At 37.2% G+C, this 25,471-nt stretch overlaps 2 protein-coding genes across 2 annotated transcripts in view; one reads left to right on the forward strand and one right to left on the reverse strand.

The window, feature by feature from the left end:
* The first annotated feature begins 923 nt into the window (after nt 1–923).
* LOC134534309 (uncharacterized) lies at nt 924–14,772 on the forward strand. The gene is made up of 5 exons (XM_063372688.1): nt 924–1,173; nt 2,569–2,661; nt 5,925–6,101; nt 6,734–6,859; nt 8,467–14,772. The coding sequence occupies exons 1-5, from the start codon at nt 1,096–1,098 to the stop codon at nt 8,632–8,634; spliced, it is 642 nt and encodes a 213-aa protein (XP_063228758.1). The 5' UTR covers nt 924–1,095; the 3' UTR covers nt 8,635–14,772.
* Nucleotides 14,773–19,321: 4,549 nt separating this feature from the next.
* LOC134534303 (putative GTP-binding protein 6) overlaps nt 19,322–25,471 on the reverse strand; it is a 35,278-nt gene continuing 29,128 nt past the window's right edge. Inside the window, exons 8-9 of the mRNA XM_063372675.1 lie at nt 25,346–25,445; nt 19,322–19,535 (exon numbers count right to left, since the gene is read on the reverse strand). Of these exons, the coding sequence (XP_063228745.1) occupies nt 19,406–19,535; nt 25,346–25,445 (230 nt within the window). The 3' untranslated portion in view covers nt 19,322–19,405. The remainder of the gene's footprint in view (nt 19,536–25,345; nt 25,446–25,471) is intronic.

The raw sequence follows: 25,471 nt of genomic DNA on the forward strand, positions 1-25,471 counted from the left end.
AGTTTTTTTTCGAACTCCTAACCTTTAAATTATTTTGCAGTACATACTAGCTGAGAAATGGTTGTGCTGTTGGTATAGAATGATGTGGAAATTACGTAACGGCGTTCATCACGTGTGTCTTCAAGGACAAAATATAAATTCCAGAAATTTTGCAAATATTTTCTTCAGAACGACAAATCAACGCAGATTTTCATCAGGAAAGTTAACCTCAAAAAATTTTTTAAACTTTTATTCTTAACATTTTCTTTCAAGTTTCTAAGTTGCAGAAATAATTTTGAAGAGTCTTATGTCTTGTGTGGATCAGTTTGTCGTGTAGCCGGGAACAAATTGGGATGTAACGATATGGTCTATACAGTCTGTAGGCTTCAATAATACACTTTTTCATTAAAATGTTTTGAATGAGACTTTTTTTGTTGTATCAATCAGTAACAAATAGTTTTTAAAAATATATATATTTTTTAAATGAATTGTTGAATTGATTATCATATTATCCCAAATATAGAATATTTTTTAATACTCCCAGACCCAAGCAGGTTATTGTCAAAAAGTGCTCTTGGAACCAGTGGTTAGACCAGTGTCAGAGCCGGCGCGTCCATATAGGCGAACTAGGCAACCGCCTAGGGCGCCAAGTAGCTGGGGGCGGCGCAGCACGACACATAACAGCTCATATAATATGTTTAACGATTATTGAAACTAGATGAAAATGGATTTTTGTAACAGTTTGGAATGTTTATATTGATATAAGTAATTATTTAAAGTCCACGGTGACCTGTTTATGATTTGTAATAAGTAAAAAATTAAAAAAAAAAACACAAGCCTGCTTACATTTTATTGTTGACAAAATCTTAGGCTTACGTGATGTATTTTGAGGCAAGGAAAATTTTTTTGGGGTTTCCGGAGGCGGGGGAAGGGGGGGGGGGGGGCATTAAGGATTTTTCGCCTAGGGCGCCTATTTACCTTGCACCGGCCCTGACCAGTGTTGGGGCTCGGCGGAGCGGTTTGACCGCAGTCGGTGCTGTGCAGATCCGGGCGAGCGAGACTCGCGCCGGTGCCGTGGCGGAGCGGTTGCAGGAGTGCCGCGGCCTGCTGGGCGCCATGCTGGAGGACGTGCAGGGCCGTGGCGGCGCGGGCAGCCACCACTCCTCCGCCACCAGGTGTCGCGCTGATCCGGAGGTGAGACACCGCACCCGTCCTTCCATCCCGAAACTACCCTAGGCCACGGAGATTCCGTCCTTAATTTTAATGTCTGTAAGGATGTATATCTGGATAGGATGTGAAAACCAATATGTGGAAATAACAAAAGTAGTACATAATTTAAAATCTAAATTTGAGTCTTACCTCCCACAAAGGCAATGTCTATTAATATGCTACTTAAATTAAAAATTCAATTCTTTTATATATAATGTTTATTGAACAATAGGTACTATAAAAGTGTATTTTTTTTTACATACCCTTTGTTAATAATATTTGAGATAATGTTATATAAATATAAATTAATAAAAAATTTAATATTATTGTAAAATAATAAAAAAAATAATTGTTAAATTAAATAATAAGTTTAATATTGTTATGAACGTGAGCAAGGCCGCGAAACATGCAGGTGCAGAGCTGGCTGGTGGCTGCCGCAACATGAGACGTACCACGCGCGCCTGGAAGATTACAAGGATTGTCGCTATCCCCCCTCCTTCCCACCACTACCTGTGCGGCACCCTGACTTTGACACGTAACTGACACCTGACAGCTATGGAGTTACGCAAGCTGCCGACACGTTTTTCAAGAGATTTCTGCCGTTGGGTCGGCGCGGATTGATGTGACTGGCCCCGGCCGCACTCGTAAATTCTGGAAATTGCGGCTGATATATAAAACTAGAATTGCAGCCTCGGGAGAGAGCTGAGCTGAGCTGAGTCAGAGTTCAGGTGGGAATTTTCCCGTAGCGGAGTTTCCGGGGCGATAGTGCCGAGGGTGCAGCAGAGTGGCGAAGTCCTTGGACGAAGGTTCCAGGGCAGGAGTTCAATGGAGTCTGCAGTTTTCCCGCGGCGGATTTTCCGGGCGATAGAGCGGCGAAGTCCCTGGACGAAGGTTCCAGGGCAGAGAGTTCAGTTCCGGGCGATAGTGTCACGGGCGCGGCGGAGTTCCGAGCGAAGTTTCGAGCGAGGCGTCGAGTGGGATCTCAGCGAAGGGAGTTGCGACGGCAGCGGCGGAGTGCAGCGACTGAGTACCGTGAGGGGTGCTGCAGCAAGAGTTGCGCCAGAGGTGCGGCCCAGCGAGGTTTGCGGTGTGTAAAAACGAGTGACTGGGGAAGCAACATTTTTTTAACTGCATTTGATTATATGCCATTTTAGAAGATTAATTGTGACATAAGTAGTGGCCATAAATAAACCTGTGTAGTGTTTAGTAAAATCTATTAATTGGGCTATCCTTTACGAACCCCGCGGTAAATCGTAACAATATTCAGGGAATTTTTTTTTTTAATTTTAGACTAATGATAGTTATCCTATAGCATGTAACTGTTATTAAGGATAGTGCAACATAGTTATGAATTATTTTGAAGTTTTACTGTGTTTTTAGACGTTGCCGATTGGTCAAATGGACTCCAGCAATAAAGGACTTTTACGCAGCACTAGCAGAGCGGCCAGTCTGTATCGAAACTTCAAGGAAAGGGTAACCTCAACTGTTTCTACTTTCTCCCTTCTGAGCTATACACTCTATACAAAATCATCTCTTACTTCTGTAATTTGAAGTCTTCAATAGTACAGTGAGGCTTTTTTTTATATAAAAAAATTAAGTATGTGCCCATTTGGTTGATGAGTTAATTTTGTTTAAAGAAACCAAAAAGCCAATGTGGGATGAATAAAAATTATCAATAAAAGGGACAGTGTATTTTTTAAAATTTAAACATTATAAAAGAATTCAGGATAAGAGCAAAGCCACTAGACCAGGGGTAACCAATCTGTAAAAAGTGAGGACCAAATATAAATATTTAAAAATCTTGCGGATAAACTTGTATTCTGTAGGTAGGCTTCTGTTAATCCAGTTTTTAGGTAGATTTCAAATAAAAACTACCTATTGTAATCGTTACCACGGCGCGACTTTCAGAAAATTTGTTTATCATTACATGGTCATTAGACCCCAAAATTATTGTCAACTCAAAGGTTTGTGTGTGTGTGTGTGTGTGTGTGTATGTCTATGTGTGTATGTATATATATACATATCTATGTTTGTGTGTATCCAGTGGGTGTATGTGTGTGTGTGTGTGTGTGTGTGTCAACCGGGCCCCCGTCCCACTTCCAGCACTGGCAGTCGCACCGTCATGAGTACGTAGTCGTGTGTGTGTGTGTCTGTCTGAATAGCGCGCCACGAACTACCTCAAGAGGGCACTGTAGCGGCAGTGCTATGTCCCCCTAAATTTGTAATAATTATATTGTATAGCTTTTTATTTTTTCCCCATTTATTTGTGTTGCCACTGACGGGCGGGAGGGCTTTTGTTTTGTTTAGCATGTAAGTTTAAGTGTGTAAGATAAAGACGTTGCCGGGCGAACCCAAGCTGATCCGAACGTGAACGAAGTCGGCATGTTTTTAAATTTAAGTAATTAATAACTATATGTAAAATAAAATTAGAGCTGTGGGAGAGCGTATCTTAATTTTAGAAGTGTGTTTGTATTTCTTTATGTAAGATTGCAAGGCACTTAATCGGAATGGTGTAACGGTAATCTCCGAGGGAGCCCTTCGCTCAGCAGTTCCATGCCACCAACGACCGAGGTAAGACGCTGCCTTCTACACCCGGGGAATTCATTCTTTGTTCGCTGACCATCAATTCCGTTGTGCTTAATTACTTCAAATCTCTTTTACGTTATCCTCGGGGCTTGCCTTGTTCGGGGGACTGTTTATGTAAATAATTTTTTAACTCTTAACAAGACTTTTAACATTATTAAGTAATCACTTGTGCTGCCACGTGCGCAGGCCTTATTCCTGAGTTCCGATTAAGTGCCTTGGATCTTGGAAACGCACCCTAATGAGGCCGTGTATGGGAGTACGCGCACGTTATAAACATCTTAATTTTAATTGTCTTCTTGTATTTTTTTGCACCGACCACATGGCGACCTGTAAAAACTAAGGTGAAATCAGAAAAGAAAATTATTAAATAATGCAAGTGAATAATTTTCTTTTTATTAAAAAAGGTTGGGAAGCTACGTATTTGGTATTTTGTTAAGATCTTACACACATGCGTATTAAATTATCATCCTTATACAAATACTTTAAGAAAATATGACATGTTTTGAAAAATCTTAAACAGAAACCATCACCTTTTGTCATGTGAACTGCACAACTTATGCACTGTCATTAAGAACTTTGAAGTCTGTAGGTAATGTGCAGTCTGTTGGTAATAAGCAGTTAGGAAAGATAGTTAAGGGGAAGAAATAAGAACCGATAGATGCTATCTTGGTGTAAATGTTTTTTGACCGTAACAATGATCATTTTTTTATATAAAAAGTGGGTCTCGTAAAGCGTAGTTAATAATTTAATAAAATGTCTGAAGTTAATAACAGTTTGCTGCAGGTATTAAATTTTGGTAATGATTACAACTGTAATAATACTGATAGTAGACATTATGTTATTCGCTTTGTAAATATCTTAATATTATGATCTTTTTCATAACAAAGGTAAATTTTCAATATTAAAAGGTAACAAATACTTATGGCGTAAAAACTGTTGATACTATTATGGTGCCTTTCAGTTCCTTTCTTTCCCTTTTAAATACAGTAGAGTCCCGCTAATCCGAACTAATTGGGACCGAACCCTGTTCGGATTAGCGAAAATTCGGATTAGGCAGAATTTATGGTCTTTATGAGGCGTGGGCTATTTAACATCTGATGTGTCAAATATTAAAGATCAGACACAAAACACACCTTTATTATTTAGCGTATTTAGCATAATATAAATACGTAAATATTTAAGTACTTTGTACGTAGTCATATTTTTTCTTTTTAGTTGAAGGAGAAATAGATAAATCATAATTTTCTTATGTAGGCTACATATTAATAAACGTAAGACATTACTTGAAAAAGAACTTGTTTTTCTTTGCTTTTCAAGGTTCATAATTGTTATAAAAATACGTATTTCTTTTTTCGTCCAAGCCCTGTTCGGATTAAGCGGATTTTCGGATTAGCGGGACTCTACTGTACAAAATTCTTCAATCAAAATCACTTTAAAGAATATTGGTAGATACTTTACAAAAAAAAATGTTTGTATGTTATTATGTACACGCAGTAGATGTTTTACCTACTGGTGTAATAAAAAACTAATTTTGCATGCAAATTATTACTAGAAATAAAATAATAAAAGGACTGGATAGATATCATAATAAGGTTGGTAATATGTATATAAATTCAATGAAATAAAAAAAAATTAAATAAACACTTGGTATACAATATTAATATAAACACATGTATAAAATTAGTTATTTAATTCAGTAAAATAATTGAGATAAATTATATTTATTAATGAAATAATTATTATTTACTAAATAATGTAATAATTATAATGCAAATTAATTACACATTTTGGAACCTAACCTCACATGTATAAATGCAGTTAAAAATGTTAATAAACACAATTTCTATAACTAATATTCACATCATATAAATGTTTTTAATTATATGAACCAGTCTTCAATAATAATTACTAAAGTTTATGATTTAAAAGCACATATATAATTTTTATTTGTATATAGCCTTTTTTTCATCTTGTGAAAATTTTGTTGCATGGTACGTGTGCATATTAAAAAATTAATTCATCATTTTTTTCATAACATTCCTAAAGAAGTATAACTTAATAAAATTTTAAACTAAAGAATAATGTAAATATTTTTCAAGCACGATGTTTCTAGTCAAGCCATCTTACAGTAGAGGCATGCTCACACGCAGGAGGCGGAGCTTCAGCAGCAGCTGCTGTCTTGCCAGAACGAGCAAGTGAAGCTGATTGGCCTGGTGGGGCTGCTGATCATCGATGTGCAAGCACTGCAGCAGAAAGGCACCGTCGCGAGTTCCCCCGCTCCCAGCCAGGAGGCCCTGCACTCTGTCGTCTGGAGGCTGCTTCAAGACGTGAGTGGTCATTGTCGAGGTGTACTGAAGCTTAAGATATTAAAAACTGGTACTGATGATGCAGTTCCGTTTTAGAATATGAGCTCTTAAAGCTGTTTGTGCTTAATTGTGGTATTTTACACAGTTGTGCAGTTTAGTCAAAATATTCTACAGTAAAAAAAAAATGTGCGTGTAACTCGGTACATGTGATAGACGTGAAACTTATCTGGCAATTGAAACCTCAACTCGTAAGTACTCTGTCTCTTTGTATATATGTGGTGTCAGAAACATTAAAAAAAAATGTTTTCACGGAAACATTAGACTAAAACTCGGCCTTGAAATTGTAATTGAAATTTTACTATCATTGCACCCAAAGAAGTTTCACTTAAAAAACCTGTGCAAATATGAAAAATAAGTCAATGTATGTCCTGTACAATCCAGACAAGTCTAATTGCCCTAAGATAAGGAACGACAACAAAGTTTAAAAATGCAGATTAGCTGTTGGCAATGAATTAAAAACTGTAAATGTTCTCATGGAAAATACAAGAAGTGGCAGGCTGGTACTAGTCGAAAGATGCACGACAGTTAACTGAACATGCTGCAGTGTAGCATGGTGTCAGCTGTGCACATCCAGGATTGTGGTGACTGTGCAGTTGGGGAAGACGGCAGCTGTGAACAACAGTCTGCAGCACAGCTTCCTCACGGCCAACTCCAGTCTCTCCAGGACAATGGGCAGCACGTCGCCAAGCGACAAGAACCTAGACAAGTGCAGGCAGAAGGTGAGCTCGTCTTTCAGCCTTCTGCTTTTGTTTGGCTGGTGGACAGTGGAGGAAGGAAAATTAACTCTTAAGTTTCCCAAATAAAACTTATCATTTCACTGCCACAATTTTATGTGAAAAAAAGTTCTGGGTACGCAGTATTTTGGACTACAGCTGCCAGGGGGTTGTTTCATGAATTTCCAACGTCCTGATTAGGAATGTTGTGCATGAAATAAATAATTTAACAAAATCGATGGTGCTTTATATTTTGACGTGAATTCGACGAACATCTTACTTGATGGTTGGGCGGACAGCCAGAAAAATTATGACACCAAACCATGACAAACTTGGCCCATTGTTCACAACCACTGGCTCATCTGACTCCGTATCAACAACAGAATCATCAGAGAAAATATCCACGTCCATTACCAAACAATTTTCAGCATTCCCCATCGCTTCTCACGAGTAGACGACTGAGGCTCGCTCGAGGTCAAATGTCACGCCTTTTCTGGGGCTTGTTTTGCCCCACTGGTTCATTTCTCTTAGCCATGTTTTGCCTCATACGATACCTACTACATTCTCTGCATTTTTGATTGCTTCTGCTCAGGCAATTTTGCTATTTTTCTTTCTTTTCTCCAACATAACGTGTTTTTTTGAGGTATTTTGTGATTAATGGCCTCAAAACTTACTTTATAGTTATTCCACAGAAATAGCACCACTCAATGCTCACTCATGAGGAACTTAAAGTTTAAATCATGCAAATCAATCTACTATTACGTTCAGAGTTACAGCTCATACTGACTTCAATTCGACGCTCCACACTCATTACGTCATCACTGAAAATTTTAATGGGTGAGTCATTCATAACGACAACGAGCAAAGTCTGCGCTACTAAGATATAGTTACTTTAACTCTGTAACTTTCATAGTTTACAATTTTTAGGTGGTGTTGAATGCTCAGTCAAAGTGAAACCCAATCTGAGAGCTAAACAATTGATTTAGTTAAAAATTGTAATTAATGTATTGTTTAATTATTGTATTTTTAGGATCTGTGACAATTCAATTATTTGACATGGGTGCAGTTGCATGGTAAGAGCAATGAAAGTGTTTTTTATAGTCATGCAATACCTATGTCATAAAACTATGCACTGCAACATAAAATTAATGTGTTAATTCTAGTATTGCGTTGCTTCCCATTTTTCTCAAATCTGAATTTTGAATTCGATTCCCAAAGAGTATTGCCATTTGACCCACCCCTCAAATCTAAATCTAGGTGTCAACAGTCAAAAATAAAATGAGTAAATATGTAATGTACAAGAAATGAAAAATATTAACGGTGGACATGATGTTGAAACATCCAACCGTTAAAATGTTTGTTTCACTAAGTTGAAATTTTATTAATATAATAATTAATTAGCTTATTACATATTAGATATACACAATAAATATCAAGAGAAATAATTTACCGAGTTAACCTCAGACTTGTCAGTGTTGAATTATGAATTTATTAAATTTCCTCCATTGTCATTGTTGGAATCTTGTCACATTATTTTCGAATGAACAAATGTGGTTTATCATGAAGTGACGGTGACTGTGAGCCAGAGCTGGGCAGCTGCGTGGTTGTGACAGGAGGCAGCTGGCGCCACCACAGAGCAGGTGGCAGCGCTGCGGCAGGAGAAGGAGTGGCTACTGTCGGAGATGGCGATGATGAAGAAGCTGCAGGAGGACGCGGTGACAGAGGTGAGGCTGTGCGTGCCCGAGGCCTGGTGGTGGGACGACTTCTGGCAGGCGTGGTAGCAGCTTCGCGGCACCTGCCCCCAACGGCTACATCTCCTGATGAACGACTATTTGGAAACACGGTCTGCAGATGTAAAGTGTTTTGCATTGTGAAGGTGTTGAGAGAGTGATTTATTAACAGAACTTGTCACGCAAAAATATTACAGTAAAACCTCAATAACACAAAACCTGAAGGGACCAAATTTTCCCACTTTGCAATAACAAGGTTTGTAAAAAACCATACTAAAACAAAATTTAATTGCAATTTGAGTATAATTTCTAAAATTAATAATATTTTTCTATTTTAGTACGTGCATAACACACCTAAAAAAAAAATAGCATATGCTCCAAGAAAACTTGCACATAATTTTATACAACACAATAATATGTAATTTTTATATGGAGTGTAAAATGCAATTTCTAGATGGCTACACCTGTAGCTTAAAAAAATATTTTTTGCTGTACTACATTTAATAGATTTAAGACAGGAATTAAGCAAAGTTTTAGAAATTACCTACCTACAAAAAATATTAACGTAATTTGCCCAACCTACACAGCACCAAAGCCAGTATTATTTTAGTTGAAACTTCAAATTGTTTCTCTACATTATTGTGGGATATATGTATTAACTAGGGTTCTGCGAATATTCAAAATTTCTGAATTCGAGTTCAAATTTTTTGATATTCGATTCGACAATTTGAATCGAATTCATTTTACAATAATTTGACTTGCAAAATCTGGCCCAGATACACTAATATAAGACATCCCCCCCGCCACCAATGTTTTAAAGTAATGTAAATAGACTGTAGTGGGTAACTCTCCAGTAATAATTTAATAACGCCCAACTACAAAGAAAAACTTTATTTTCACCACCTGTTTCACAGCTACTTCCAAAAAATCACCGTTACAAGCCTCCCTCTCCCTCCAAAGACAAAGTTCCATATCCTTCCGCGGTCAATATTTGCACTTACTTCAACCAAATATACACTTCAAAATAAAATAAGTTTAACAAAAAAAGATACAAGATTTTAAACCACAAATACATTTACTTTACCATTATTTAACAGCTTACAATAACTTCTGGCAACCTATAAAGAAATAGTTCCGGCACAATATGGCGGCAGCATACAGCGATTTTGTCTCAAATAAAGTGAAACGTCACTTGGCCAATCACAGCTAACTAGGTCACACTACAACACTTTCAAACACCTGGCGCCAGCTGGACGGCCCCTCCTTACTCCTTCTTCCCAAAACCCGGCTTAAACTTAAATTTATAAATCATCTCTGCCAGAAATCACCGACAGAAACAAAAGAGTTATAGAAAACATTTAAGGAATGCAGAGACAAATATTTCCATACAAAACATAACACAAGAATAAATATTTTTTTATCTTCTCAAAACCCCACGCTAAAGAATCAATGTTAGGGTAGGTCAGTGCCTAACCTCCTTACAACCCCCCAAGTTAAATGGAGTTTGAGTAAACAAATTTAACTTTTGCCTGAGGTATGTGCAAGCCGGCAACCAATTCTCCCTTAGTTACTTCCTTCCAGCTTTTACACCACTTACCTCACAAAACAAGATAGCCATTTACAAGTGTTCAGTTTTACTTAATTATTTTCTCTAACACTGTTAATAACAAGTCACAGAATCCCAATAGACAAAATTACAGACTTGTAATTAACAAACAAACAAGAATATACCCTTAGCACAAATCTACTTGTACACAACCATCAATAAAATAAACCCATATTGGCTCTTACCAACAACCCCCTCATGAGAGTCCCAAAATGTTTCAAGAGATTTCCTGCTTAAAGCCAACATGCTATGCAGGTTATCCCGTTACATCACTAACCACTAGAGCTGGGCCGATGCCGATCCCCGATCGTAATAATCGGCCGATTTTGTTAATTTTGCCGATCATAATGATCTGCAAAACGTAGCCGATTATTTGAGCCGATCATTGGTCTCCTACTGCAAACTTATAACATTGAATAATTACCTATACCTAACAACTTTCCATGTTTGTTTACGGTACTTTTCGGGAAGAAAATTTGATTATTCATCGAAAAATAATAGGATTTAATAATTTAAAACTAACCACACACGAAAAAAAAATACCAATAAAGTAAACAAATACCGTAAGTTTTAAAAACATTGAACAGTTACATACCTAAGTATCAATTTCCATGTATATTTACGGTACTTTCGGTAAAATAATTTTCCATTATACTATTTGCAAAGTCATTTATCATTTACGAACCGAAAACTATGTATTTGTTTACCATTTACGGTTAATATTACCGGAATGGCGAATGGCGACTGTTGTTTAGGTTGGTTATGTGACGCCAGAGATTAGAGTGACGCGCGTCGCGCGACGGAATTCGTACGGATTAATGGCGCTAGTAGTTTTGTGGTTAGTAAACCACTACTCTTCAGGAATTCATCTATTTAGTTTTTTCTCGCTAAATATGGCCTATTGAATGTTTTGTTTAGCGAAATTAATATTCTTATCCTGTTTAGCGGGAAATAGAGCTTAACTTTCTTTTGTATAAAAACCTGGTTGATGAAGAGTTTTGTTTCCCACAGTAGAACCTCGTTAATCCGTGACGCGCTAATACGGGAATCGGATAATCCGGGACGATTTAAAAGTGCAGAAAAAAAAAAGAGAAGCTAAAATTGTCAGCGCTTAAAATTAACTTCACGCGGGCCGGCGGCCGGCAAACAATGCAAGCCATCGCGTGGGCCGCCAAAATCTGCAACGCTGTTTGTACCGACCCTTTGTGTCGCCCCCCCCCCCCTCCCCCTTTCAACTGTCACATTTGTCACTCTTTAAACTTGAGGGAGATGTCCTGACTTCTGCTTCCGGTCTCCCGTTTGTTCGAATGTTGTTTCACGTGCTGCTGAGTTACTTTCCGCCCGCCAACGCACGGCAGGCGCCTGGCGAGTGACGTGTCTGTCTGGCATTCGGCTGGTCGAAGGGGTGGAGGGGGGTGGGGAGCTACCCAAAATTTATGTGTACAAGGTCAGCACGATCTTATCTTATCTTTCTCTCTTCGGCTGCTGTAAATGACAGTGAACTAATAGCTAGGCAGTGCCGTATTTTTTTTAAGCCGAGACAACAATTCGAAGGCGGCCCTTACCGTTAACCGATTATCCGGGTTTATTATTATTATTTTTTTACAGAATTTCAATTATCCGGGCATCGGCGGGTCCCAATGAACACGAATAATGGGGAGTTTACTATTTTTATCCATCTGCTGCCAAGGCGCAGTAAGCCTCGGGAGATGTTACGTCACATGACCTTGGCCTTAACCCAGCTGCACGCTGGTGTCTGAGAAGCTTGACAAGACCTTCCGGGCTTACCTGTATAATCGCTAGTCCGTGAAATTTATGTCGTGATTTTTAACTAATCATGTCAATGAAAAGTAGTTTTGTCTGGGAATATTTCACCGTTTATAGTGATCCGTCAAAAGCAACGTGTAATCAGAGGTACTTGAAAGGCTCTAATCGGCTCAGAAGATCGGCAAGATCGGCAGCAGATGATCGGCATCGGCATGATCGGCAAAATAGGTGATCGGCCCAGCTCTACTAACCACACGACAAACATCAAATCAAACAATATAACAAGAAACAACTCTCGAAACTCCAATCAGCTTGAAAATGGCGCCACATGATTGCATTTATGTTTCACTGATGTACGGCTTTAACAAATATTGGTTGAAGCTACCTCGAACACCCCCGCCACCAGTCAAGTGTCCAATCTCCCAGACATTTTTTCCTACTTCCCTAGTGATCCTGAACGGCCCTTCATATAGCAGTCCCAGTTTTTTCATCTCTTTTAACATAAAATCACTTCTCCCACAAACTCTCAGCAGTACCAAATCCCCTACCTTGAAGTTACTGCTTATAACTCTCTGTTTTATTCCTCTCCTCAATGCTGCATGCTTAAGTTTCAGTTTAACTTCCTCAATCCTGTCACTAGTCTGACCCTCCTCCCCACTAGGAAACTTAAATTTTAGGGCTAGACTGTCCCTCTGAATTTTGCCACTGGTAAGTTCCTGCGGTGAAAAACCTGTACTGTTGTGAATGTGTTCATTAAAAAACCTATTTAATAGTGGTACAGCTTCAGCCCACTTGCTGTGTTGCTCATGGCAATAGGTGCGTAGCAATCTCCCTTGATACAGATTCGCTCGGTCTATCCCTTGCACCCTTTTCCCCCAGTATTCACTTGTAAATTCTTTTTCGAATTCTTTGAACGTGGTAATGCGGTTTTCACTTAGCCTCAACCAATTCTCACCTGTCCCCACAATGGATCTCTTTGCCACAAAAAGTTTTTCATCTTCCGAGCACCCATAAACTGCGAAAAATTTGTGTAGTTTGCCAAGATGCTTCTTTGGGTGTACCCTATCCTGCCCCGAAAATTTAGGGATGTCTCGGTCCTGATATGGCTGTGTGAGACGCCTATTTCGACACATACCGTTTCCACTACACCCCCCAGCACTAAGTTCTCCCTCTATCGTGGCTAACTTTTGACTGAGGTTCCCTATCTTGGTTTCGTTCCCGTCTATCTTTCGCCCCCACTGGTTCATCTCATTGTGAGTTTGTGCCATGGCTTCCTCCTGCAACCTACTTTCGCTTGATAGTTTTGCTTTAGCCGTCTCTAGCTCTTGATTAACAAGCAAAACTTCCCCTCGGCTGCTGGCCATCATTCCCTCTAGGGATGTCAGCTGATGTTCTATGTTTTTGACATCAAGTTGGTGAGTGTTTACTTCCTCCTCCACTTTGGCTATTTGCTCCCTAATGGCCACCTGTTCCTGGACTAGGCTGGAAACTTGGTTTTCCGCTTCTGCTAAACGACCAGCATACCGCTCTTCCAAAACCTCCTGCCTCGAGCGAAACTCTGCAAAATCCCCCCTGATCTCTGCTTTGAAATTTTCCAACTTTTGATGGTGTACCGCAAACATTTCTTTAATTAGTGACGCTAGATCCTGGTTACTCTCCCCTGCTGGCGGAGGTGTTGTGGATATGTCCCCGACAGATTGTTCCTCCCCTTGCTCTACTATTTCCCCTTGCTGATCTAGCACCCCAACACTTACTAGTGGTAGGTCCTCCAAACTAGCGCCTGTTGCGCTACTGGCTAGTGCCCCAGTTGATCGAGTATTTACTGGCGCCATGTTCAAAGACAAAGATATTATTTACTCATACACCAGTTACTCTAAATATACAAAACAAAAAACAAACATTTTCCCTTCCACTAAACCACACAGGATCTCGAACGTGTACAGCTAATCAATGATCAAAGAGTACAGTTCCAACTTACACCACTGCACCTTATCCTGTTTTGCACGTTTTTATGCTTTTTTTTTTTACAAAGACCCTACATAACAAAAGTGCACAACTACTTCACAAAGAAAAATATAACACCGTCAATAGGCTATTAACACAAACCGACGAGTCGAAATACTTTGCTGATACTGTGTATGTAGGGGAGTGTGACGGTGTATCTCCGACCTTAATTGATGGGTTCCCTGGTGACCGCTGCGAATGCCGCCATGTCGTCCACGGAGTGTCCTAAGCCGTTGTCCTCTGCGAGCTGTCCCACGCTGTCGCCTATGCCGCTGTAGACACGTGGTCGCCTCGGTCGCTGTAGACACGTGGTCGTCTCTGCCGCTGTAGACACTTGGGCTTCACACGTAGAATCACACTTCCTCCCGTGATTACACCGCGAGTGACTATTTACGCCGCATTCGTTATTCTGCACTTTGCAGACCTCCAGTCACGCTCCCTAGGTGATTACACCGCCCTTTGTTTCCGCTGCATTTGCCACGCCGACGCCGACCTTTTCACAAACAACTCCTTTTGTCCCCTTTTTTTTTTCACTCAACACTGTCTATTGTTTACCCGAGTACTCAACTTCGTCGGGTCCCTGTTCGGGCGCCAAAATATGTAGTGGGTAACTCTCCAGTAATAATTTAATAACGCCCAACTACAAAGAAAAACTTTATTTTCACCACCTGTTTCACAGCTACTTCCAAAAAATCACCGTTACAAGCCTCCCTCTCCCTCCAAAGACAAAGTTCCACATCCTTCCGCGGTCAATATCTGCACTTACTTCAACCAAATATACACTTCAAAATAAAATAAGTTTAACAAAAAAAGATACAAGATTTTAAACCACAAATACATTTACTTTACCATTATTTAACAGCTTACAATAACTTCTGGCAACCTATAAAGAAATAGTTCCGGCACAATATGGCGGCAGCATACAGCGATTTTGTCTCAAATAAAGTGAAACGTCACTTGGCCAATCACAGCTAACTAGGTCACACTACAACACTTTCAAACACCTGGCGCCAGCTGGACGGCCCCTCCTTACTCCTTCTTCCCAAAACCCGGCTTAAACTTAAATTTATAAATCATCTCTGCCAGAAATCACCGACAGAAACAAAAGAGTTATAGAAAACATTTAAGGAATGCAGAGACAAATATTTCCATACAAAACATAACACAAGAATAAATATTTTTTTATCTTCTCAAAACCCCACGCTAAAGAATCAATGTTAGGGTAGGTCAGTGCCTAACCTCCTTACAAGACGATTACATCTTTCACTTACAAAAATTATACAGCGAAACCCCTTATTTACGTTACCGTTATTTACGTTTTCCCGTTATTTGAACCATTTTATTTCTGTCCCGTTTTAACCTCATTTGATGTAATGCAACCAGTGGCGTAGCCAGGGTGGGGTTTTAGGGGTTCAAACCCTCCCCCTTAGCACCAAATCTTTAATTAATTTCTTATTCATCACTCAAACAAATTTCATATTAAAATTAATAAAAATTTTACCATTACAATATTTAAATTTAAGTACCGAAAACTGCTAAAATAGCACTATTTTAAACCTTTAAATCCAAATTTTTCCGGGGGAGGACCCCCGGACCCCCCGTTTTAATACGGGAGAGGGGGGTGTCCATGCTTCTTAACACCCCCCATACACAAATCCTGGCTACGCCACTGAATGCAACAAATTCCCGTTGTTTACAACGCGCCTATTGCTTTACGCAGTTTACGCCGTTCGTTCAGATAAAACTGCATACTAACTTAATTAATCCTATTACAAAGTAATCTGATGTGTAAATCATGTTTTAAAGACTTTTTAAAAGTTATAAACTTCATCTTTAACGTCTCGGGAGTCGCTTTATACCGCTTATAAAGCGTAAGCAGCGCCAGTTTGGTTATGTTGATTCCTATATTCCCGTATAGTGCGCGCACGTAGTCGAAGATCGATATCGATAGCTCGTAGACTGCATGCACGCGCCTATTGCATTACGCAGTTTACGCCGTTCGTTCTGATAAAACTGCATACTAACTTAATTAATCCTATTACAAAGAAATCTGATGTGTAAATCGTGTTTTAAAGACTTTTTAAAAGTTATAAATAGGGATGTGCGAATCCTTGATTTTCATTTCTGTTCGAATCCGATTCGAATCCCTGGCAATATTTGAGATACGAATCCGAATATTAAGCACAGAATAATTAAAAATAATTGATTAATTTAAAAATAATGTGTTTACGCTTTTTTCTAATTGTAACTACTGGCAATTATTTACTACATTGAGATTGGAATGTTTATAATTATGTAAACTTAATAATAAACACTTTAAAATATGAAAACCAAAACATATTCAATTCTCCAACTCAATCATAATAAACTGCACGCCACAGGGAAATCTCAGTTTTATAAACGTTTCAGCAAACAAAACCATTTAAATAGCCAAGACTTTTTTTCTTGTAGGTATGTAATTGTTTTTAGTTTATAGTTTGCTATATGACGAAATTCGTAATTAAAGTTTAAGCCCTCAAAATCTTGAAATTCTTTTAACGTCACTGTGTTAATTATTTAATTTACATATCTTTCTTTGATACATCATGATCATATTATAAATACTTACGTAATACAGTAGAACCCGTCATACACTTTTCAACGGGGGGCACAAAAATGGTGTATGATGCAGGAAAGTGTATGAAAAGGGAATGGCAATAATAATTTTTATCCAATCGCGCATACCAGCACAAGGTCAGATTAAACATAAATAGATATGTGTAAATAATTGCATTATATTAATGAAAGGTATGAATTCATCATTTTATATACATATAATAAAACCACCAGAATTGTAAAATACAGTCCATAATCAAGTAAAGCTGACATGAGAAAGAATGGCCTTACAAAATGTTATGAAGTCCTTTCTTGGAGGGAGGGGGAAAAGTCACCAAGCCTAAATTAAAAATAAAAATAAATTAGGCTATTGTAAAAAAAATCATAACTTTTTGCTTGTTTGTTTTATTTTACAAACTACTTTAAGCAACTAAACAATTTTCAATAAAATTTTAATTTGAGAAACGTAAAATACAAAACAATCCTATCGTAAGAAAATAATAACAAACGGGTATATTTAGTTCAAAGATTAATGAATGCACAAAATATGAGATCCGTGCCTTGGTAAAACACGTGCACCATTTTCATAATCATTGCTAGTTTGCGCCACTAGTCTCGCTTCGGTGCTGGCTATAGATGCTACTAGCGAAGTGCACAGTCTTCCTGATACTATCCATATCTATGGTGCGATGAAGTTATTTCTTGCGTTTGCAAAGGTAAACAATGAACGTTTTTCAAAATAAAAGCATTAAAACGGAGTTATGAGGAATAAAAAAAAAATTTGTGAATCTTAGGGCTTTTGCGCTTCGTAAAAACGTATGAAACGGGAAATTAATGATTTTATAAGTGTATGTTCCGGGAAAGTAAACCATTATAATTATAGTACTTTCGGCAGGACCAAAATTAATCGGCGTATGACACGGAAAAATGTAATGAAACGGGAACGTATCATCGAGGTTCTACTGTAGTAGCCTAATTTTATTTTTTACTACTAGAATTTTTGAGCCGTATTAAATTAATTTATAACTTTTGTGAATATTCGTAATACTGTTCGAATCCATGTACAACAACGATTCCGGGTTCGGGTAATTGTGGATTCGAACCGTACTGGAAAATATCAGGTACTCGCACATCCCTAGTTATAAACTTCATCTTTATCGTCTCGGGAGTCGCTTTATACCGCCTATAAAACGTTAGCAGCGCCAGTTTCGTTGTGTTGATTCCTGTATTTTTGTATAGAGTGCGCGCACGTAGTTGAAGATCGATATCGATAGCTCGCAGACAGCATGTACGCGCGCGCTCTGTCAGGAACGATCGTTATGTGTATAGTTACAAATCACGTTCTTGTTACGGGTTTCTTTTTTTTTACGTTGAATAAAATGGTTTTATTGCATCACTCATTAATTTAAATTATTTGGCGTGCTCTCGCAAAGTCTACTTTTTATTTTTTAAATAAACGTACCTTCCATTAATAGTTTTTGTTTTTATGGATTACTTTACATGTGTTTTTTTCTTTTGCATAATAGTAGCACCCACGGTCTCAGCCCTAATTTTCAAACTTGATTTTAGAATAAAATGTACTATGCATAAGTGATAAAAATGGTAAATTTGTTATTTTTTTTTGTACAACTTCCTTATGCTGTGATATTTTTATTAATATATTTATCCTTGAAAGTCAAACATGCTAAATAAGGTAAAATGTGATACTTTTTATGGTCTTCCCTTTATTTTCACTTTCCCGCTTTTTTATTTATTTTTTTCAATTTTCATTTTATATTCTCAAATTCGATTCGAAAAAAATTCGAAACTCGTGAATTTTTTTGAAATTTGATTCGAATTCGATTCGAACTGAAAAATCACAATTCGCAGATGTCTAGTATTAACCATCTTTTACTTTATGCAAGTGTTTATTTTTGGAACAAAAACCACTTTGTTTTATACAATAAGCATACTTTTGTGCTAAACAAACTATGCAGCACAGTAACTCCTATGTAATTTGTAGGGACTGTGAAAACACTTTGTATTATATATATATATATATATGTTAATACAAAACTCTCATTAATACAAAGTGTTTTCACAGTCCCTACAAATTACATAGGAGTTACTGTGCTGCATAGTTTGTTTAGCACAAAAGTATATATATATATAAAGCAGAACTGACACACAACTACTATATATATATATATATATATATATATATATATATATATATATATAGGAAACTGGGGGGAAAAAGCAGAACTGACACACAACTATATATATATATATAGTTGTGTGTCAGTTCTGCTTTTTCCCCCCAGTTTCCTGTTCCTTGGTTAACCACCAAAAATATAGATGGCATGTTTATTTGTTCAATATGACTTCAAAGTGCCCCACTTTACCATAATTCCACCACAAATTTGTAATTCTTATATTATGTATTTTCCTTTTGAGTGCCTAGGCACAGTTAATGCAATGCAATTGTGGTAAATTAATTAAAATCATGAAAAGTGTAGTAAGAACATACACTGTCTTTAAAAAATATTTGTATGTGTATCTTTATAGTTAATTTTTGCTTGTATAGATGGAGACTTTTTCTTTCACTGCATTCATTTGATTGATACTAAAATAATAAAGAGCAATATGTGTGCATTATGTGAAACATATCAAACAACATTTAGTCTTAGTCGCAGAAGAAAATGTTTCAGGTGCCTACATGTACGTTAAAATGTCATGTAATGATTCGTAAAGTAGTACTAGGATAACACAGAAAAAAACCTTCAATTAGTAATTCAGTCACAATTGTTATTTACACAATACTAATTACATGCACTATTGTTCCTGCTACAAATATTCACAGTTGAAAAACTAATTTTCAATGAAGTACCGCCTGAACCTGGCAATATTCTCCCGTGAAATTACCACTTTCATCAGCATGCATTGCATGTCATCTTCATCTGCCTTCACATCCACCACTGTTGCTTCCTTGTACAGCCACCTGCAAGATGGCACTTAATAAGGCATTTTAAAAAAGAAAACAAATACAATATTACAAATGAACAAACATTTAAAACAATTTACCACAAGTGAGATTCAGATAATCATCTAATTTCTTCTTAACATTAGTATTAAAAAAATGGTTCTTAGGAATAACAAAATTAAATTTTGATAATGGTATGAATTACAGTGGAATTGAAGCCAGTTGTTTGCTTCCATAAATCAACATCTTGGAAATTGTTGAATACCGTATTTTCTCGCATAATCGTAGCACTTTTTATTCTAAAATCAAGTTTGAAAAGTAGGGGTGCGACGATTATGTGAAAAAAATTTTTTTGTTCGATAAAGGTATTCATAAAAACAAAACCAATTCATGGTATTACGTTTATTTAAAATGTGAAGTATAAAAGAGCACGCCGAACAATTTAAATTAATAAGTCGTGCAACAAAAACCTTTCAACTTTAAATAGTAAAACAAAATCTATGTTCCAAATGCAAGCCGAACGAACGCCTAACTATCGCCGTAGTAAGTACACACACCACGAAAGAGAGCGGGCCATCAGATGTAGTTAACTCTGCACTCGACAGAGAGCGCGCGTTGTATTCACTCGGCGAGATATCAATATTCTGCTACGTGTGTGCGCTCTACACGGGAAGCAACATAACCAAACATTAATGATTGCAACGAGCACTGGCTACATTTTTGTAAGCAGTACACCGCGGCGACGCAGACGAAAAGATTAACGTTATAACTAGAGATGATGAAAAATCGTTTTAACGATATAGCCGTTTACCAGCGATAAAATGTGATAAACTAACCAATTTGCGTTCCATACTAAATAACCATTGTGTTATTTTGAGTTACTGGCTTTTTTTCCCCGTCAGAGCACATGTTTTGTTTCCAAGCGGCAACCAGCAAGGCACTAGGCAGCTGCTTTTTTGTGTGTGTGTGCGCGCGCGCGCAGCGATAAGCCAGCGGAAGTTGTCAAGGCCAACCAGTACAGTCTGCACTAAAGTGCTGTAAACACAACTCGTGTCCCAGGCGATGTGTACAATAAATTACCGTACCGTATCTCTTTGCCAGTCACTCACGGTCACGGCCGCTTCTATTTCTGGATATTATCCTTGTTTCATTCTTCGAAATGCTCGCTTATCTTTCAGCACCTTCTGGAGTTATGTTTGGCTGCACCAGTCAGTACTTGACAGTGGTTGCTTTCGTATCTTATTTTCTTGCCGCCACATTTTTTCCGTTTCATTCTGCATACTTCACACCTTACTGTTTGAACTCAGCTGTATAACTTGTTATTTTTAGGGCTGTGCGAATGTGACTTTTAAATGCAAATCAAATGTGAATAAAATAATTACAAATATTTGCAAATAGCGAATAATTTGTGAATATTTTCTAATTAAGTTCTAAGTATAAATCTGAATAATTACAGTCAAAATTTGGCATATTATAAATTGTTGTTTAAAAGAGTAATGTTCTTTAGTTTTATATACATTTTTATTACCTACTCAAGTAACATGTAAATTTTTATGTCTCTTCTAATGGTTTAGTAATAAAACACAATCAGTGACACAGAAATGTCTTCATCAAAAGCCAAGCCTACACCTTGCCATCAACATTACGTAAATTGCAGTGCAAAAAGACTACAGTAAAATCTCGTTATAACAAAGTCTTATAAAGCAAGAGATTTTGTTCTTTATACTTAAATTTCTTTAAACTGAAATATCCCAACGTACATATACTATTCCCATACTACAGAATGCAATGGCAAAACAAAATGGAACTATGTACGTACCTACCTTATAATCATCAATTATTTGAGCTGCATTATGCTACAGGGTTAGTGGTTTATTTTGAGAAAAACATTAAATAATTTCAATCTCTGTAAAAGAATATAATATGTATGAAACAACATTCTGTACATAAGCTGCATTCATATGGTCTTGCAATTATGTATAATGAAATATCTAATCACAAATTTAAAAAAAAATTGCTAGTTTAATAAATAAGAAACGAGTACCTAAAGAATCAACATTCATACTGAATGAAATAATAAATCCTGTGAATTAAAATAACTATTCAGACACAGACTTTGGTCAAAAAATTGAAAAATTTTTGTCTGCCTGTTCTTACTTATAAAAGATTGCTGTAAAAATTGTTCCATAATATGTAATGACTGCAACACATTATTTGGTACACTTTCAGTTTTGGAAATAAACTTCGACAACTTTTCAAAAGAAACTACAGCTTCTTTTGAGGTGATTGGCTCTTCTTCATTTTCATCATCAGAAGATTCACTGTCTGCTGCCTCCTTTTGGGTTACTTGTTTAACTATTTCACTGTCAGTCAAATGTGGTAATGTTTCAACTTCATTGTCAACGGACACATACTCTTCAAAGGAAACATACTCTTCAAAGGAAACTTTAAACTGCAAAGTTTCAGCAGCTTCTTGCCAAAGTTCTGCAGGAATGCTCTCTTCACTAGAATTTGGTTCACTTGTCTCGCCCTGGGTAATGCTGCCACTCACCCGTGTTATTCCTGATTTCTGCCAACAGTTTACGATGGTTTCTTTCTTCACATTCCACCAACCACCAGTTATCAGTTGAATTGCTTGGCGGACATCGATGTTGGTGGACAGCTTCAATTTGATGTTGATTAGTATCCTCTCGACAAGACGTTTTCGAAAGTGGACTTTGGCATTCTGAATTATACCTTGGTCTAATGGTTGCAACACTGATGTGCAATTTGGAGGCAGAAATTCCAGTTTGATGTTCTCAAGCTGTACATCAACAATGTGAGCAGCACAGTTGTCCACCCAAATAATAATTTTTCTATTCTGCTTTTGAATTTCTTTATCAGTTTTAATTAGCCAGTTGGAAAATACATCTTTCGACATCCATGCACAGCTGCTACTGACATAGTCAGCAGGAAGAGATGCCACACCTTTTAAGCATCTAGGATTTTTGTACTTTCCTATAATTAAGGGCCGTAACTTTGTAGTACTAGTAGCATTACAACAAAACATTGCTGATAACCTATCTTTAGCTCGTTTGCCACCAGAGCATTTTTCTCCTTTGTGCGACATTGTTTTGTTGGGAAGAAGTTTGTAAAAGTAAGCAGTTTCATCTGCATTAAAGATGTCTTCAGGAGAGTATGCTTCCAAAATTCCATCTAGTTTTTCTAGTTTCCATTTTTCTGCAGCTGATTGGTCTGCATCTCGTTCCTCACTTGATACAACATTCCAAGATATCCCATAACGTTCCCGAAAACGATGCAGCCATCCAGAACTTGCCTGAAAGTTGGGAACATCCATCAAAGAAGCAAACTGTTTGGCATTGGCCTGTAGCATTGGGCCTGTAACTGGGATGTTTTGCACTCTAGTGTCAGTTAACCAATTGTTTAACGCCTCTTCCAGGCCTTTATTTGTGCCTTGCCACAGTCTTTTGTGATTGGAACTGAGCAATGATTGTTCATACATCTTCACAATCTTCCCCCGTTCTTTCAGTATTGTAGAGAGTGTAGAGGGTGCCAAACCAAACTGCTTGGCCACGTGCAATTTTTTTGTGCCTTTGTTTACTTCCTTCAAGATTTCCATTTTTTCTTTTAAAGAATACTGTTTCCGTTTTTTTTTTATCGTCCATGATGATAAAAATTAAACTGAAACTTGGTTAGAAAAATAAAAAAATGCATAAATAAATACATACCGCACGTCACTGAAAATCACTGATGGCAACAAAATGTAAACAATCAATAATGAAAACGGAAACCGAACAGGCCAAAGATTGAACGATATGTGCAGAAGATGGAAACCATTGAGTCGCTGATAATGCCAGTTTTAGCGGCATCTAGTTTTCCAGTGAGTTAATTTTGTGTCAGTTTTTCATAAATGTTGCCGCTACGGAAAAGTCGTTGGCCATATCTCGCCACAAATAAAATAAGTGAAGTGCGCACATCCAAACAAACAGTTCCTACTACTACGTAGTAACGTATTTTTTAAGTCTATGGCCGTGAGTAAAAGCAGTTGGCCATACCTTGGGTAGAAAAAAAAAAGAAAACAAATGCACATCAAACTTTGCAATGCCGTTTTCAATGTAAATAGACAACAAAATAAAGCCGTTAAATGCTTGAATCATTAAAATTATGCCAAGAGAACGACAGTGAGTAAATATTTTGGTGCATAGACGAAATATTCGGTAAATGCGAATGATATTGACGAAGAAAATCAGTAAAATGCTTTCGTTGTAACGAAAATCTATTTCCTAAATTTGAAATATTTTAACCTTGTATGTGTACAGTCATTGGAGGGGAATTTCAAACCATTCGTTAAAGTGAAATTATTGTTAATGTGAAGTTCGTTATATCTGTATTTTACTGTAATTCCTTTACATGTTCTGGATCCAGGCATTGCCTCTTGGAAGTGACAATGTTCCCAGAAGCAGAAAAACAACGTTCTCAACTTCACTTCTTCTTCTGAAAATTAAAAACGGCAAAAAAAGTTTATGAAAGTAAACAGATCTTAGATGTATCAGTTTTATTTTCCGCAATAAATAGTCAAGCGATTACCAATCAATATATTGAAAGTTGTTTATTAGAACTGCTCGTAAGCACGGTAAATATTCCGTTCTCGGAGTCTTTTGGAATCAAACGTGTCAAGGTAAAATAATTTTTAATAAATTTTGTTTATCGTGACTTCGCTCTGTTGGCCATAACCACAAACTGACACGTTTTCTTTTTTGCTGTAGCCATGATGGCTACTTTTCTATAGTTTAAAAAAATTCTCTAGATTTTTATTAGTAAAATTAATAGAATGGTAACCAAAGAGTATGTGTGCATTAATTCTTAAAGGTTATTATTGAAAGCTGATGCGCTGGCATTGTTTTAAATAGTTTTACACTTTTATATGGCACATGGCTCGCCCAAAAATTATGCTAAGGACAACTGGATATAATAAATTAATTATGCTACACATCACGTAAAGTTTGCAGTAAAATCGTTAGTATTTATGATAATTTTCACGCTACATTGGCTATAACTGTTCTCAGTATGCCCATTTACCTAACCTAAAATTTTATGTAAGTAAAGATCCGCTTACAGTTTTTTTTCTTCCATTAAGTCTCTCGGGAAAATGATTTCTCGAGGTTTGACATATTACTGTATCACACTTTTGTCGAACAAAAGTAATATTTTAATACATTCGAAAACTTTCGAATATTTGAAATTTTCAAATACCTAATTTGGTTTCGAATGTGAATCAAATCAAATATTTGATTTGCACGAATATTTGCAATTTCGAGTATTTGCACACACCTAGTTAGTTTCCTCATAAACTACCTGGTAACTGTAAAACAAACTTCCCTTCTCCCCTTGCAATCCTCCTTGCATTTATAAAGTTTAAAAACGTTTTTAAAAGAAAATTTACACATCAGACAACTTTGTATTTACATTAATTAAATAAGAGGTAATGTCAGAATAAATATTAGATTTCTATTTTAAAATACATAGTTTTATACGGAAAAAATACCCACACAAAGCGCTTGGAATCTAATAGCGGAACCAAAAACATAATGCGACGTTTACGCGAGAAGTTTTTTTTTATCCAAATTTTGATGCCCGAAAATATGGGTGCGACGATTACGCGAGAAAAGAGGGTATGTTCTGTCAATATTTTAGATTAGGATATTCAACCCCGCTGACAAAGCTTTTTGATTAGGTAACACATTACACCTTAATTTAGAAACATAATCCTACCATACTTTGTAGTGCACAGTCAACCTATGGTCGCTAGTAAATTAAATAATACTCACGCAGCTTCAGCCCCACCCATCGGGACTTTCATCACCACCACCATGCGGTTGGTAGCAGCTACGACAACCTGCTCCAGCTTCTCGCATAACTGCGTCAACCCTGAGAACAGAGACCCCCGGGTGGTC

This window comes from Bacillus rossius, chromosome 1, assembly GCF_032445375.1.
Source record: "Bacillus rossius redtenbacheri isolate Brsri chromosome 1, Brsri_v3, whole genome shotgun sequence".
Lineage (NCBI taxonomy): Eukaryota > Metazoa > Arthropoda > Insecta > Phasmatodea > Bacillidae > Bacillus > Bacillus rossius.

Bases quoted from the DNA above. Each gene is read 5' to 3' on its own strand.
- LOC134534309 (XM_063372688.1), top strand. From the start codon at position 1,096: ATGCTGGAGGACGTGCAGGGCCGTGGCGGCGCGGGCAGCCACCACTCC. The intron at 1,174-2,568 runs GTGAGACACCGC...CTGTGTTTTTAG, and splicing joins GGTGTCGCGCTGATCCGGAG to ACGTTGCCGATTGGTCAAAT. The intron at 2,662-5,924 runs GTAACCTCAACT...GCTCACACGCAG, and splicing joins ATCGAAACTTCAAGGAAAGG to GAGGCGGAGCTTCAGCAGCA.